General features: G+C 39.8%; 1 protein-coding gene across 18 annotated transcripts in view; it reads right to left on the minus strand.

Annotated features, from left to right (window-relative positions):
• The window catches only part of KIF1A (kinesin family member 1A), a 2,189,582-nt gene that overhangs the window by 1,160,109 nt on the left and 1,011,352 nt on the right, over window positions 1-18,121 (minus strand). For all 18 annotated transcript variants that reach the window (XM_044071047.1, XM_044071036.1, XM_044071035.1 and 15 more), the window contains exon 12: window positions 7,951-8,029. In XM_044071047.1, coding sequence (XP_043926982.1) covers window positions 7,951-8,029 — 79 coding nt within the window. The remainder of the gene's footprint in view (window positions 1-7,950; window positions 8,030-18,121) is intronic.

An 18,121-nucleotide genomic window follows, 5' to 3' on the forward strand; every position in this document is an offset into this window, starting at 1 on the left:
ACTTTTTGGATTTTATTGACTTTCTGTAGTCTGTTTCTTTCATTGATCTTAATACGTCTGTTCATCTCTATTAAATCAAGCAACTCTTCTCTTAGATCATTCTCTTCTGAACTGAGGGCACATACTTTGATCTCCATTTTCTACGGGCATTCCACAGAAAGTTCCAGAAGCAACTTTCTGTGCCACATTGTCTTCAATTTCATACTGTATCATCCGTTGCTCTTTCATATGGGAACTCACTGGCCTATCACGCCACAACACTGGCTATGTCAGAGCTGCTACAGTTTCCTGTTCCTTCCCTTGCTGTGCAACTCCAACTGAACTTGTGTACTGGTTTCCTGTGCAAGGCTCCAAAGTATCTTCATATGGCAACTGATCAATGTTTCCTGCTCCACTGGTTTCCCCTTAATTTTGGGATCCATTCAAAATTAGATTTTCTACACTAAACCTTTCACTTCACAGGTACTCCATAACCTCAGTTTCTATTTCTTTAACTTCTCCATTACCGATCCTCTTTTCTACTTTTTTCTCTGTTTTCTTATTTTTCATATTATGTTCCCTATCCAGATGCATTTGCATGTATTTCTCTTCAAATATCTTTGGTGCTTTTTTGTACTGATTAGTTTTGCTTTCTCCTTTGCATAAATATTGCACCATATTAAATTTATTTCTTTCCTATGCCCATATTTCTTCTTCAGATGTCTCCTGCTCCTCCTGTTTCTCCTTACTTGAGGGACTCACTGTTTCATCTTGCTGTGATATAACCTGTGTTAGACTTTCTACACTAAATCCTTCACTTCAAAGGTATTCCATAACTTCAACTTGAAGTTTTTTAACTTCTGCTTTACTGATCTTCTGTTCTACGTTCTCTCTTTGTGATCTTATTTTTTGTATCATGAAAATTTTCATATCTGGATGCCTTTGCCTGTATCTGTCTTCGAATACCTTTGGGGCTGCTTTTTTGTGTTGATTTTTTTTTTCCTTTGCAAAAATATTGCACCATATTTGATATCTCTTTTCATGTCCATATTTCCTTTTTATACCTTTAAAAAAATTCTAGATTTTGTTCTTTATTTTTCACACTTCCTCAGTTGCTTCTTTTTCCAAATGGCCCAAGGTGCCTTAGTCTATATAATTCTTTTCATAAATCTATTAATGAACACAAATTTTATCTGAAGCTTCTGGTGGTTTTTCTTTCCTCTAATTTCTCTCAATCTATTTGTGTATCTTCTCTCTGGAAATCCTGGGTTTCTTACATAATAGTAACAATATATAATTTCTTTCTTATCCTCAGCATCTCTCTCTATTGTCTTTATGACTCTTTTCTGGCCTATCAATTTTTGTGATTTTTGTGGACTACTACTTCTTTCTAAATGGGGTGGGGGCACCCCCCCCTGGGCCTGGCCCCATTGTAGGAATGTTTCCGTGTCTTGAGGATTCTAGATTCTACACTATAATTTTCCCATTCCTGGCACCAGTGCACGTACCAGGACTGGGCACTTTTTTATGCTGGATCTTGTGCTCTCAGTTATCTTTTTTATTTTTTAACCTACTACTGTCCATAATATATGCTATATAAAATACAGTCTATATATCAGTGTCATCTTGGTGAGAGTTTGTGAAAAACAGGGTCCACCTCATGAAGGTGCTCACCAACACTGGAGAATGAATTCAATTCCAACAATACTCTTCTCTTTTGCTTGCTGATATATCATCTCTCCATTCAGACCTTGTGCTCTTATATTAGTCAAAGCATGATCCAAGATATTATTCCCCATAGGAGGTACTCTGACTAATTGTTCCAGGGCATTTGTGTTGACAAAGTCTGGGAATCTGTGTGCTTCTACACTAATGGTGGTGTAACTTTCTCAGTCTATAGTTGGATAGTTAAGAACACCTAAGAAAATGGTATTGGGTTTAATTTCCTTTTAAAGCTAAGACTCATACTCTGTACTTTGCTTTTGTGAGGTAAACAACCTGATCCATTATGGCAAACTCCAACCTTATTGTTTAGTATGAGGCTAGTTGCCCTTGTGAGCCATTTTAAGCCTAGACAATTTCCTCAGAGGTGAGAATCAAACCCTGCATCTTGTGTTTGTGAGGTAAACACCTTAACAATTATGCCAACCCCTGGCTACATTTATGGAAGATGGTACTCTATAAAGACTGAAACTGTATGAAGATTACAAGATAGAAAACTAAAACTAAGTATTTAGCTAAATCAGGAAAAAGGAGTAATGTACTTAAGTTAAAGGATTTTTTCATTCCCATGACAGAAATTAAAGGTTAGTGTGTACTAACATTGATATAGTAACAGTTCTTACAGCCATAATCTATATTACTGGAAGGTTTGAAACCAGCATTGTGTGTGTCCTTTTTTTCCTGCTATTCTTACGTAGCTGTCTAATCAAAGGATCAAAGGAAACACAACACTGTTGTTTCTGCCATTGTGTGGGTACTTGCAATCACTCTGAAGTATAATTCTCAAAGACCATATTTCTTGTGTTGTGGCTACTGTAAATCATGGTGGGCATTCTTTTTTTATGTGCTACTTTTAAAATCGAAACAGAACTTTTTTTCATCCAGAAATAAAACAATAACATGGTCAACTACAATGTAACACTATTCTAACAACAGGAAAAAAACAGATTTATAAATTATCTTCTCCTTACTTAAATTCACAATATTGTTGGGCAATATTATTTCAGATACCTTCAATATCTCTCTGTTAACAAGTATCTTAGTCAAATTTATCTTACACTACATAAATTGAATAGCTTTGTTAGTAATAAATTAAATAATTCAACAGTCCAACCAAAATACAAAAAACTGAAGTATAGGTAAACAGTGGCTGAGTCCTTCAACATACTTAAAGCAAAATATAGAACTCTTTTCTTCTGCCTTGTAGAACACAAGTCTTTAGAACTTTGACAGTGGTATACCATTTTAAAGAAAGTCATACAAAAAGCCAGAAATACATTGTTCCCTTATCCATATTCAAGCTCTTTCAGTATTTTAGATTATTCCCAGTTAGTGTATCTGTAAGTTTTCTAAGGTAACCTCCTAGATATATATTTTCTCCATGAAGGTTTCCTTGCAGATCAATCTGCTCTATTCTTCAATTCATCCATTATCAAATATACTGAATAATCATTTTCCTAGCTGAGTACATTTAAGCTTTTTTTGTAATTTATGTATCCTTTTGTAACAATCTTGTACAATATGTGCAAGTTCATTCATAAAGTTACCTAAACTCAAAACATGCCCAAAAATATGTTCCCATCTGACAAGCACACCCTGATCACACATTCAACAGATGGAATTTTCAACTGAAAAAATACATCTCAGCTTTTTGTATAGTGTAGAGATATTCATGAAGACATTTTGATGTAAAATTTCTAAAACACCATGATTCTGAAAAATATGTAGGCATCAGATATATTCTTTCTCAAGTAATGATATCAGTCTGCCACATGTGGCTTCATTCTTCCTTTATTTTACCCACTACTTCAGTATTAATTTTTCTTAAGTGTCTTATATGACCAAATTTCTAATCACTTCATAAATGGAACATTACTGCTAGACTCCATCAGTAGGGATAACAGTTGTGGTCGGACACTTTTCAAAGATATCTGTCAAAAATATAGCACAGATTGTGTGTATTAGTTCTTCATTTTCCATTTGTAAACACTTGCATCTAGTTACCTCAAGCATAATTCCAATTTAACTACGCAAATACAATATTCTCATGTTTGTTTCATAAACTCATTTCTACTGATATTCTCAGTCTATTTTCTCCAACAAGTGCAACATAATTTACACAAGGGCTAAATTCCTGTTTACTTAATAAATTCAAAAATAAATCCATAGTTTGCCTTATTACATATGGCAAATCAATTTTCTTAGAGTGTTAAAGCCTGAAACAGTACATCAAACATTTTATTTTCTATCTTCAATTCCCCCATTGTTTTTCATTTTGATTCATATTCATAAGTTTAATTGAGCAAAGGTACCCACACCGTATTATGTACTACATCTTAATACAGTCCCGGATCAGACACACTCTGACCTGCCTTTTCTTTTGACAATATTTACTTTTCCTAAAAGGCTTTGAACTTGCCACCTATGCAAATAGAATCATGTAACATATTTTAATTGCACTTAATAAATTCCCCAGTATTTCAGCTGGGAAGACTTCAGACACATATAACAAAAAGAGAAGCATAAAGAATGAACTGTGCAATCTCAAGTCCGACTGTAGCTCTATAATTTTCCATGTTCAAAACTCATCTTGTAATCAATTCTTCAGATATCCACATCTTTTACTGACAGACTGACTTATCTACAGAGTTCACCAACCAAATTCCTAAATGTTTAATATATTTATCTTTCTTTAGATATTCATAATCTTTCTTCAGTTACTCGGAAGGAGCAAAATTCTCTGCCACTGTTTGTTTTATTCACCTTAATATCCACACATTTTGCTAAGTTTATGAAGCAGCTGGAATAACTTTCTCAATTTAATCTTTAGAATTCATCAGATAATCTAATACATCACCATTAAACACAATATTTGATATTTTTAATTAAAATGCTGTACCACTGCAAGATGGAGCTCCTATCAGCGAACTAATAGCTGTAAAACAATGAAATATAATACTGGCTACAAGACACATCTTTGTTTAGTACTTCTAAACACTCTTAAGGCAGGTGACATACCTGCATTCATTTTCATTTAAACACCTTTATTTAATCACAATTTACATAATGATGTAGGTATACATACATTGATAGAAAACAAAACAAACCATAGTAGCATTTAATTACTTTTAACAATTGTCATTCACTCCAATATTACACAAATTCCTATTCCCTCCTTCTATTAAACTTCACTCCTCCTGAGCTTTAATCTACATGAATTGTTCCCATCAATTCCATTTATTTGCATGTAAATTTGGTACTTCCTTTTTCTAAAGATCCCCCTTCAATTATTTTATCTCCTTTACCCTGGAAAAATGTTAACTCTATCTTTAGTCACATCATACGGTCCTCTTAACAGATCTGCAAACTCTAACAAAAATACAAATTTTAATATGACCTGCATTAAATAGTGCCATTCCATCCTAGCAAAGTTTTTTTCTGCATCAAAACACAGTATTACTATTGTGTTATTTGTTTGTTGTGCATCCTTTATCAGTAAAGCTGTACTTAACATACATCATCAAAGGACTGTCTACCATGTGCAAATACACTTTGATCACTATCCATAATTTCTGGTACTAATCTAGCTATCCTTTAACTATAATTGTCATAAATAACTTGCAATCTTAATTGAACACTGATATGGGTCTATATGATGATGACAAGATTTAATCCTTTCCTTTCTTTGGTATCACAGTTACCACAATCTCCCTGCAGGTCATGGGACTATGTTTAGTTTCCATTAGTATTAGTACTAGTGTTAGTTCCATAGAACAACAATAATTTAGCCATCACTTCTGTTAATTGAAAATTTCAGAACTTAATTGGAAGCACATCGCTAACCAGAGACTTTCTTCCTTTAAAATGATCTTTATCATGCCTTTACACAAGTCAGTAAACTTCTTTAGAAACTAGTTAGAAATCTTCAACTGTTTTTCTAGACCTGATATTTGCAAAGTACACATACCACCTTTCGTCAGTACTGAAACTAATATTGGATGGTCTTTAAATACCTTAAATAACACAATCTGTACTTAACAGATATCTTCTCTATATGACCTCCATCTACATCTATTTCAATAGCATGTATATTTATTGGCTGATAGTTTAATGGTAGAAACAGAGATAAGATTGATTATTACTTGTAACCCTCCTCATCATGTTTGCAGGAATTTTATATCCTAGATTCATAATTTTGCATATGTTCAGATTCAATGTACATTTATTACTCCTCCAACACTGTTAAATATATTTTAATTTTTAACTCTTCCTTATGTATTGAAATGTTAGAAAACTTCCATGCTGTCAACAAGCAAATGTAAAATACTTTTCCTTTCTATTCTTGCTACGCTGTACTGAACGAGTTTAGACAGTTTCACTGAGTCTTGCGGCACTCCACTAGTAGCTTATCCCTTATTATGCACTGTACTGAATGAGTTTAGACAGTTTCACAGAGACTCGTGGAACCCCACTAGTAGCATATCCCTTATTATGCACTGTACTGAATAAGTTTAGACAGTTTCACAGAGTCTTGTGGAACCCCACTAGTACCATATCCCTTATTATTCACTGTACTGAATAGGTTTAGACAGTTTCACAGAGTTTTGTGGAACCCCACTAGTAGCTTATCCCTTATTATGCACTGTACTGAATGAGTTTAGACAGTTTCACAGAGACTTGTGGAACCCCACTAGTAGCTTATCCCTTATTATGCACTGTACTGAATAGGTTTAGACAGTTTCACAGAGTCTTGTGGAACCCCACTAGTAGCTTATCCCTTATTATGCACTGTACTGAATAGGTTTAGACAGTTTCACAGAGTCTCGTGGAACCCCACTAGTAGCTTATCCCTTATTATGCACTGTACTGAATGAGTTTAGACAGTTTCACAGAGACTCATGGAACCCCACTAGTAGCTTTATTATTATTATGCTGAATACTGAGGTTTGAGACAGTTTCACAGGTCTGGAACCCCACTAGTAGCTTATCCCTTATTATGCACTGTACTGAATGAGTTTAGACAGTTTCACAGAGTCTTGTGGAACCCCACTAGTAGCTTATCCCTTATTATGCACTGTACTGAATGAGTTTAGACAGTTTCACATATTATGCACTGTACTGAATGAGTTTAGACAGTTTCACAGAGTCTCGTGGAACCCCACTAGTAGCTTATCCCTTATTATGCACTGTACTGAATAGGTTTAGACAGTTTCACAGAGTCTTGTGGAACCCCACTAGTAGCTTATCCCTTACTAAGCACTGTACTGAATTAAGTTTAGGCAGTTTCACAGACTCTCATGGAACTACACTAGTAACTTATCCCTTCTTAGAAACTAATCTAATGACAACCAATCTCAGTGCACTGTTGTTTAATATGTCTTGACTTATTAAGTGTTGCATCAATACTAAAACATTTTCTACATAAAATCTTTTCATTTCTCTACGTATTAGTGTTATATCCATATTAAAACATTTTTATGTAACTTTTTTTAAGATGCAAAATCACAGTCCCTACTAAGGTCATCTGCACTACAATGAAATCTTCTCCCTACTCTGTTTTAGCCATACAATAAAACAATTTGATCTGATTTATGGACAGAATTACACATTTCACTCCAACACTGTCTTGTCACTAAGCATCTTTGTGGCCTTTAAATACTCAATCATTCCCATTTTAAAAGGCATTTTATAACCTTATACTGATGCCAAATCTTATAGATGTGATAATATGTTTCACTTTCTTATCTAAGTTGTATGCTGTCAGACTGTTTTTCAATAGTTATTAGACAGTCTAGCCATTTCAGTCACTACCTCATGCTCTGCACATGGTGACATTTTTGCACAGTTCACTGGGCCCCATGACGCTGTTTTCAGTTTCTTGCCCATCCCCATAACTTCTTTACTTCTGTGAACTTTCTGAGAACTTTGCACTATTTATTCAGAATGTGTGCCTTATCATGTTACCACTCACTGTACTGTGCATTACATGTAGAAGATGTTTTATCACAATAGCACCTACACAAAGCTTTAGTTCTATTTTTAAAACTTTTAGCTACATTTATTCAGTTTGGTTTTATTTGCTGTGTTTTCCTTTTTCTTCCTGTTTAGTTCTGTAAATTATTTTATATCACTCTGTATCTCTTGATTGGCATGACCCTTTTTGTATTTTTTTCTCCGATAAGAAAAAAGTCAAGGAACACCTTAATAAGTGCATCAGAGAAGGTGCCTTCAGTCTTCAAATAATCTCACCTTAGTGTACTTAAGGTCTCATCATAGTTAATATCAGCAGGGCTCAAGGCAGCTACCATGGCTGTTCTGGAGTTACCACCTGTGGAAAGAAGAAACGACATTAGCTTAGGAACATAAAAGACCACTCATACTGAACAATACACCAACAGTTTCTTCTCAAATTCCAAAATTAAAAAGACATAATTAGGCTCCCCAAAATGACAACCACACACACACATACACGCGCACACAAGCATGCATATAAGTGTATGTACACAAATGTATTTACATATTTATATGTTTGTATAGTTATATAACATTAAGCAGAGCATTTCAGGGCACTCAACACTCATGCTGCAATGATGAGACCAGAAATTGAAAAATGTGTATATTGATTGTACAGTTTGGCATTTTGGTCTGAATATATTTGAATGGCATTGTGTTCAATCTCTTGTATGTCCTCACAAAGTAATTTTGTATATCCTTTTATATAATGCATTTTTTCACAAATGAAACTGTTTTGTCAGTTTCTTTTTGGTTTGGTGCTGTTGGACATTTTTGAGAAAGTGCATACACACACACACACACACACACACACACACACACACACACACACACACACACACACACACACACATATACATATGTATATACACATATGTGTGTGTGTATGTGCAGAGACAGGAAAAGACAGAGACAGACAAGAAGTGAGAGTTCCATGTACGGAAAATGTGCATTTAAACGTGTGTAAAGTGACCTGTGCTGATAAAATTCACAACACTTTCATCAGACAATCATTTGTATTAGTCAGATATTGAAAAGTAATTTGCCTATTTAGTGCTGCATAAAAGGAGTTTGCCTGTTTAGGCAAATCAGGAAGTGCAAGTATTCACTACTATGCAAATTCCCAGGTAATGAGTTGATGCCTTGTAGGGAATTTGGATGACTATGAATCAGTTCTTAGGCCTGCAGTGAAAATCAGCTCAGCAGTGCAGGGACATTTGTTTGTTGGTCACCATAGCGGAACTCCGGTCCGCTAATGATTGGCAGTAGATTTTTATGTACTGGCTTGCCGGGCCTAATGCACAACCTTCAACAAAGGAATGCCCATTCATGCATGTCGCTACACAGAAGACGCTCTAACTGTGAATCGAACGGGCAACGTCTAACTGTGAGGCGACAATGCTACCGCAGCACCACCACTGCAATTGCAGGAACATTTGTACTGCAGTGCTATTTACAATGAATCCCAGCCTTAGTGTCTAACCAGGAAGTGCACTAGCATGCATTCTCAGATATGTCCACAAAAGTATATCATATGCAGTGTGTTTACTGTGAAGCTAGTAATTGTTTTTGTCAGTGTAAGCATGTTTTTATTCCATTACTTCATGTTATCTCTTTCAGCTTCATTAAATAGTTCTTGTCCAGCCAGACATTCCAGTCACCAAAAAGTACAGTTTTGTACCTACCATAAATGTAGATGTTCGAGTGCTCATACAGCTGCAGTCATAACAGATGGGTTATCCTGCCGTCAGGCGGGTCCTCGGTCGGCCGAATTCCAAAGTCTAGGTCCGGCGTCGGTTGTCGTTGCTTCTTCCCTGATGTCAGTGCGTCAGGGGTATAAAAGAGGCAGCGCCATTTTTTTAAGCAGCTTTTTTCTTGCCCCAGATGTCAGGTGCCCCAGAAGGAAGGCAAACATAATGTTATGCAAAGATGCAATGTTGATAAATCAAAAACAGTAGTTGCAAGCAAATACACCATAAAAAAATACCCCTAAAAGGTTATATGAAAAGTGTTTGTCATAAGGCCTGTCCTAAGAGGGTTGGAGGGAGGAAACCTGGACTGCAGCTGTATGAGCACTCGAACATCTACATTTATGGTAGGTACAAAACTGTACTATGTTCATCGTGCATACAGCTGCAGTCATAACAGATGGGTAGAATCCCAAAGCTAAGTAAGGGTGGTAGGCACTAAGTGGAACTAGGAGGGCTAGGATGCCCTGCAGGACTGCTGTGGCAAAGCCCGCTCTAGATTTTGAGTATAGTGGGAGGTGATAGTGCTTGGAGAAAGTGTGCACTGAACTCCAGGTGGCTGCTTCCAAAATGTCCTTGGTAGGGACCCCCCTGAGGAAGGCTGCAGAGGTAGCTGTGGCTCTGGTGGAGTGGGATCTGATGCATGCAGGCACAGTTTTTCCATGAAATGAGTAACAAAAGCATATGCAGTGGGCTATCCATTTTGAAATTGTCTGTTTGGAAATAGCCTTTCCCTGAGCACCTACAGCATAGGACACAAAGAGTTGCTCTGATTTCCTGAATGGCTTTGTTCTGTCCAAGTAGTAACGTAGTTGTCTGTGAATGTCCAAGGAATGTAGTAGTCTTTCCCCTTTGTTTTGTGGATTAGGATAAAAGGTAGGTAAGTGGATAGTCTGATTCAAAGCTACACTGGATACTACCTTTGGCATAAAGGTAGGATTGGTTCATAAGGAAACTCTGTCTTGATGAAAAATGATGAATGGTTGCACAACCATGAGGGCCTGTAGCTCCGAAACCCTGTGTGCTGAGGTGATAGCCAGAAGAAAGGCTGTTTTCCATGACAAGTACTGTAACTCTGTTGAAGAAGCTGGCTCGAAGGGAGGAAGGGTCAGCTTTTCCAATATGTAGTTGAGGTCCCAAGCAGGGACTGGTGGTTTCCTTGGGGGTTTTAAATTTTTTGCACCTCTGAGGAACTGCCTTAAGAGAGGGTGAGAGAATAATGGAGGATCTGTGTTGTATTGTGCAGAAATGGCTGAAGCGTGGATCTTGATGGAGGAGAAGGAAAGTCCATAGTTTAACATCTCAGCTAGGTACTGTAAAATTTGAGGTATATTTATTACCCAAGGATTCTGTCCCTTTTCTTGATTCCAGGCACAAAATCGTTTCCATTTGGCGGAGTAAGCCTTTCTAGTAGAAGGTCTTCTGGCCTCCAAGATGACATCCTGCACCTCCTTGGAGAGGAGAAACTGTTGGGAAATCAAGGAATTCTCCATGCAGCTAGATTTAGAGTTTTGAGATGGATGTGAAGAGTTTTGTAGTTGTGCTGGGACAACAGAAGAGGGACTAGAGGTAGGATCCATGGTGGGGAATGTGTCAGGCTCCTCAAGAGCGGATACCAGTGTTGTCTTGGCCAGTCTGGAGCGATGAGATTCATTTTCGGCCTCTCTGCTCTGGCTTTTAATAGAACTTTGGGCAGCAGAGGAAGAGGCGGGAAGGCATAGACTGTCAATGTTGCCCAATTGAAGGAAAAGGTCCCACTTTCCAGGCCTGTGGATGATAGGTCCTTGAACAAAATTTTTTCAACTGGCAATTTCTGTGGGTAGCAAAGAGATCTATGTCTGGCTGTCCCCATGCCTGAGTTATCTTTGTGAAAAGTTGAAGATGCAACATCCATTCATGTGGATCTGTCATATTTCTGCTTAGGTTGTCTGCCAGTGTGTTTTCCTTCCCTGGCAGGAATTGTGCCTGCAGTTGAATTTGCAATTCCAGTGCTGTGTTCCATAGGGTCATGGCATGCCTGCACAGGGGGTATGAATGAGTTCCCCCCTGTTTGTTTATGTACCACATCACTGTGGTGTTGTCTGTCCTTATCAATAGCTGGTCTGGATGCAGTAGGTCTTTGAAGGTCATAATAGCCTTTTGCACGGCTAGCATTTCCTTTTGGTTGATGTGGAGGTGCTTCTCTTTTCGGGTCCATTTTCCCTGAATGCACTGATCTGTCATGTGTGATCCCCAGGCGTAGTCTGAGGCATCTGTTGTGATGATTGGAGTTGCTTGAGGTACACAGAAAGGAAGACCTGTGTTTTTTTGGCAAGCTTGAGTCCACCACAAAAATTCCTTTTGAAGGCATGGAATGAGTGGGATAATTGTTTCCAAGCAGTGGCTGTGTTGAGACCATAAGTTTTTCAGGTACCATTGAAGTTTCCTCATATGCAGCTTTGCACACGGGATTAGTAGGATGCAAGATGCCATGAATCCCAGAGCCTGCAGGATTTTCTTTGCAGTTAGCCTGGTGTAAGTTGCCATTTTTCTGAAGTATTGAGACAGTTGCCCTTGCTTGTCTGGCATGAGGTAGGCCATCTGGGTGGTTGTATCCAAGCTGGCACCCAGGAAACTTATTTGTTGAGAGGGTATTAGTTTTGATTTCTTTTTGTTGACTGTGTATCCCAGGAAGTTCAACAGTTTTATTACAAACGTTAGGTGCTGCAGTAGTATGTCCTTGCTGTCCGCTTGGATCAGGCAGTCGTCCAGATATGGGTAGATTTGTATCCCTTGTAGTCTGCAGAAGGCGATTACTGATGCCAGGCATTTCGTAAACACTCTGGGTGCAGTAGATAATCCAAAGGGCAATGCGAGAATTGGTAATGGGTTGAACCTGCAAGAAATCTGAGGTATCTTCTGCAATCTTGTCTGATAGGGACATGCAGGTATGCCTCCTTGAGGTCCAATGTTACCAGCCAAGACTCCTTGCTCAGCATGGGAAGAAGCTGCTGTAATGTGAGCATCTTGAATTTTGGCACCTGTAGATATGTGTTTAGGATGGAAAGGTCTAAGATAGGTCTCCAATCTTTGTCTTTCCTCAGTACCAGGAATAGTCTGGAATAAAACCCTTGACCTTGTTCTTTTGCAGGTACCTCTTGAATTGCTTTCATGTCTATGAGAGCTGAAACTTGTTTTGTGCCTCTGCCCTTTGATTTTGTGGCAGGTTTGGCATGCCTCTCATTTTTGGAAGGGTGTGAAAGTGGAACCTGTAGCCTCTGTCTATAATGTCCAGAATCCATTTGTATTTTGTAACAATATGCCAATTTTTTGAGAATAATGTCAATTTTCCACCCAAAGGTGCTGCCATTAAAGCTTTGCTTGGCAGGTGTAGGGGGAAGTCATTGTGTCTATTTTCTAAAAGACTGTGATCTATCTTCTCCACCTCTTGGGGTTGGTGCTTGCCACTGTCTGGCTCTGAAGGATCCTTGAGGTTGCCCTCTGCACCTTGGGTGCCTGTATCTGCCCCTTTGAGGTCTGTCCATGGCTGGAAAGGACCAATTTTTTGAAGGCCAGTTTCTGCTGAAACGTGGAGGCTGTACCTGCAGGAAATCTATCACTGTTTGCATTGATTTCACTTTTTCCTCCATTTTCTTTAGTACCTCCTCAGCTTTAACACCAAACAATACATCTTTTTGAAGAGGTGCATCTAATAATTTAGCTTTGACATGATCTGGTAAGGTTTGCTCTTTGAGCCAAGCATGCCTCGTTGATAACAGACCCGTAACAGCAGCTCTACATGAGGCCTCTAAAGCATCAAAACCACACTGCAAGGTATGTTTACCCACTTGCTCTGCACCATGCAACAAATCCTGCAACTCTTTTAAATCTGGTTCTTCTGGTTGTGTCATCTTGCTTTTCAGCTGAGATAAATACTTTAACATATGGAACTGACAGTTTAATGCCCTCATGGTTAAAGTGGCCAAGGTGTACACCTTTTTCCCCCACCTTTCTAAAGCTCTGGAATCTCTCTCTGAAGGTAATGGATTTTTAGCAGTAGATGCCTTAATTCCCTTGGGACCCTGTGAAATTGTTTCTGGGACAGCAGTATGGCTTTTATATAGGAACTGGTGAGAATCAGGAAAGTACAGTTTTGTACCTACCATAAATGTAGATGTTCGAGTGCTAATACAGCTGCAGTCATAACAGATGGGTTCTCCTGCCGTCAGGCGGGTCCTCGGTCGGCCGAATTCCAAAGTCTAGGTCCAGCATCGGTTGTCGTCGCTTCTTCCCTGATGTCAGTGCGCCAGGGATATAAAAGAACCAGCCAACGCCATTTTCTTCAGTTTTTCTTGCCCCAGATGTCAGGTGCCCCCAGAAGGAAGGCAATACATAAATTTGTGTAATAAAGCAATGCAATATAATCAAAATACAGTAGTTGCAAGCAAATACACCATAAAAGAATACCCGAATCAGGTTGTATGAGAAGGTGCTAGCCAATAGGCCTGTCCCAAGAGGGGAAGGAGGGAGGAAGGACTGCAGCTGTATTAGCACTCGAACATCTACATTTATGGTAGGTACAAAACTGTACTATGTTCATCGTGCATACAGCTGCAGTCGTAACAGATGGGTAGAATCCCAAAGCTAAGAAAGGGGTGGTAGGCACTAGGTGGAACTAGGAGGAGCCAGAATGCCCTGCAAGACTGCAGTGGCAAAGCCTGCTCTAGTTTTGGAGTATAATGGTAGGTGGTAGTGCTTGGAGATGGTATGCACAGAACTCCAAGTGGCTGCTTCCAAAATATCCTTGGTAGGAACTCCTCTGAGGAAGGCTGCAGAGGTAGCTGTGGCCCTTGTGGAGTGGGATCTGATGCCTGCAGGTACAGATTTACCATGAAAAGAGTAACAAAAGCGTATGCAGTGGGCTATCCATTTTGAGATTGTCTGTTTGGAAATTGGCTTCCCTTGAGCTCCTATAGCATAGGACACAAAGAGCTGTTCTGATTTTCTGAAAGGCTTTGTTCTGTCCAAATAATAACACAGCTGTCTGTGGATGACCAAGGAATGTAGTAGTCTCTCCCCTTTGTTTTGAGGATTAGGGTAGAAGGTAGGTAAGTGTATAGCCTGATTCAAAGCTACCCTGGATACCACCTTTGGCATAAAGGACGGGTTGGTTAGGAAACTCTGTCCTGATGGGAGATGATAAAAGGCTGCACAGCCATGAGGGCTTGTAGTTCCATACCCTACGAGCTGAGGTGATAGCCAGAAGGAAAGCTGTTTTCCAGGACAAATATTGCAAATCTGTTGAGGCAGCTGGCTCAAAAGGAGGCAAGGTCAGCTTTTCTAGAATGAAATTGAGATCCCAAGCAGGTATTGGTTGTTTCCTTGGGGGTTTTATATTCTTAGCCCCTCTGAGGAATTGTCTTAAGAGGGGGTGAGAGAATAAAGGTGGATCAGTGTTGTATTCTGCAGAAATGGCTGAGGCATGGATTTTGATGGAGGAGAATGAAAGTCCACTGCTTAGCAGCTCAGCTAGATACTGTAATATTTGAGGTAAATTCAGTTTTCCAGGATTCTGGCCCTTTTTCTCATTCCAGGCACAAAACTGGTTCCATTTTGCGGAGTAAGCTTTTCTAGTAGACGGCCTTCTGGCCTCCAAAATGACATCCTGCACCTCCTTGGAGAGTAGGATCTGTTGTGATGTTAAGGAATCTTCCATGCAGCCAGATTGAGTGTTTTCAGCTGACTGTGAAGAGTTTTGAAGCTGTGCTGAGTCAGAAGAAGAGGCATTAGAGGCAGGGTCCATGGAGGGGAATGCGTCAGGCTCCTCAGGAGTGGGTACCAGTGCTGTCTTGGCCAGTCTGGAGCAATGAGGATCATCTTTGGTCTGTCTGCTGTGGTTTTTAATAGAACTTTGGGCAGCAGAGGAAGAGGTGGAAAGGCATAAACTGTCATTGTTGTCCAACTGAAAGAGAGAGCGTCCACTCTCCAGGCCTGTGGATGAAAAGTCTTTGAGCAGAATTTTGTCAATTGGTGATTTTTGTGGGAGGCAAAGAGATCTATGTCTGGCCTTCCCCATGCTTGAGTTATCTCTGTAAAAACTTGAGGATGCAACTTCCATTCGTGTGGATCTGTTATATTTCTGCTTAGGTTGTCTGCCAGCTTGTTTTCCTTGCCTGGCAAGTACTGTGCTTGAAGTTCGATTTGTAATTCCAGAGCCATGTTCCAAAGTGACATGGCCAGCCTGCATAGGGGATATGAATGGGTTCCTCCCTGTTTGTTTATGTACCACATTACTGTGGTGTTGTCTGTCCTTATCAATAGTTGACCTGGATGCAGAAGGTCTTTGAAAGCCATAATAGCATTTATTACTGCTAGCATTTCCTTTTGATTGATGTGAAGGTGCTTTTCTTTTTGGGACCATTTGCCCTGAATGCACCGATCTGTCATGTGCGCCCCCCAGGCGTAGTCCGAGGCATCTGTTGTGATGACTTGATTTGCTTGAGGCTTGCAGAATGGGAGACCTGTGTTTGTTTGGCATGCTTGAGCCCACCACAGAAATTCCTTTTGAAGACATGGAATTAGTGGTATTATTGTTTCCAAACTGTGGCTGTGTTGAGACCATAGGTTTTTCAGGTACCATTGAAGTTTCTTCATATGCAGCTTTGCACATGGGATTAGTAGGATGCAAGATGCCATGAATCCCAGAGCCTGCAGGATTTTCCTTGCAGTCAGCCTTGCTAGAGTTCTGAAGTATTGAGTTAGTTGCCCCTGCTTCTCTGGCATGAGGTAGGCCATCTGGGTGTTTGTGTCCAAGTTAGCACCCAGGAAAATTATTTTCTGAGAGGGTTGTAGCCTTGATTTCTTTTTGTTGACTGTGTATCCCAGAGAATTCAGCAACATTATTACAAAAGCCAGATGTTTCAGAAGTATGTGCTTGCTGTCCGCTTGGATCAAGCAGTCGTCCAAATATGGGTATATTTGTATCCCTTGAAGTCTGCAGTAGGCAATTACTGATGCCAGGCATTTCGTGAATACTCTGGGTGCAGTAGATAAGCCAAAGGGCAATGCAGAGAATTGATAATGGGTTGAACCTGCAAGAAATCTGAGGTATCTTCTGCAATTTTGTCTGACTGGGACATGCAGGTATGCCTCCTTGAAGTCCAATGTTACCAGCCAAGACTCCTTGCCCAGCATTTGAAGAAGCTGCTGTAATGTGAGCATCTTGAATTTTTGTACGAGTAAAAATGTGTTTAGGATGGATAGGTCCAAAATAGGTCTCCAATCTTTTCCCTTCCTTGGTACCAGGAATAGTCTGGAATAAAAACCTTGACCTTGTTCGCGAGTAGGTACCTCTTGAATAGCTTTCATGTCCATGAGATCTGAAATTTGTCTTTGTGCGTCTGCCCTTTGATTGTGTGGCAGGTTTGGCATGCCTCTCATTTTTGGAAGGGTGTGAAAATGGAATCTGTAGCCTCTGTTTATAATGTCCAGGATCCATTTGTCTTTTGTGACAGTATGCCAATTTTTCGAAAATAATGCCAGTTTTCCACCTAAGGGTGCTGCCATTTGAGCCTTGCTTGGCATGCAAAGGGGAAAGTCATTGGGCTTGCTTTCTGAATGGCCACGAACTATCCTCACCACCTCTTTGTGTAGGAGCTTGCCATTGTCTGCCTCTAAACGATCCTTGAGATTGCCCTCTGCCCCTCGGGCGCCTGTATCTACCTCTTTGGGGTCTGTCCGTGGCTGGAAAGGACCAATTTTTGGAAGGCCAATTTCTACTGAAACGTGGAGGTTGTACCTGTAGAAAATCTTTCACGGTTTGCATTGATTTAGCCTTTTCCTCCATTTTCTTTAATACCTCCTCAGCTTTAACACCAAATAATACATCCTTTTGCAGAGGGGCATCTAGTAATTTAGCTTTGACATGATCTGGTAAGGTTTGCTCCTTGAGCCAGGCATGTCTACGTATGACTGATCCTGTAACAGCAGCTCTACATGAGGCCTCTAGAGCATCAAAACCACATTGCAAGGTATGTTTACCCACTTGTTCTGCACTATGCATCAAATCCTGCAACTCCTTCAAGTCTGGCTGTTCAGGTTGTGACATTTTACTTTTTAACTGTGATAACAGAAACTGTTGGTACTTTAGCATATGAAACTGCAGTTTAATGCCCTCATGGTTAAGGTGGCCGAGGTGTATACCTTTTTTCCCCACCTTTCTAAGGATCTGGAATCTCTTTCGGAAGGTAATGGTTTTTTAGCAGTGGAGGCCTTAATTCCCTTGGGGCCCTGTGAGATAGTTTCTGGGTCAGCCGCATGGCTTTTGTATAAAAATTGGTGTGAGTCAGGAACCCGGTAGTACCTGTCAGGCTTGACTGGGGCTGGAGGTAAAGAATCTGGGTTAAGGCAGGCCTCCGAGTACACATCATCTAGTATGTCTAAGACAGGAGGTATAGCCAGAGGCCTGTGCTGGGGTAGCAAGAGAAAATCCCTAAGCCTTTTCTTGGAATCTGAGTACTCTTGGCCTTCCCAGTGGAAGTGTTCCTTAAGGTATGCAAGGTTTCAAATGAGTAATCCTCTGCGGGGGAGACAGAGGGAATGGACTCCTCAGCATCAGAATCTTCAAAAGGGGAGTAAGAATGTTCCTGTTCATCAGAGTGCTCTGAAATAATGGAGGCCTG

This window comes from Protopterus annectens, chromosome 5.part0 (genome assembly GCF_019279795.1).
Source record: "Protopterus annectens isolate FY-2018-M chromosome 5.part0, PAN1.0, whole genome shotgun sequence".
Classification (NCBI taxonomy): domain Eukaryota; kingdom Metazoa; phylum Chordata; order Ceratodontiformes; family Protopteridae; genus Protopterus; species Protopterus annectens.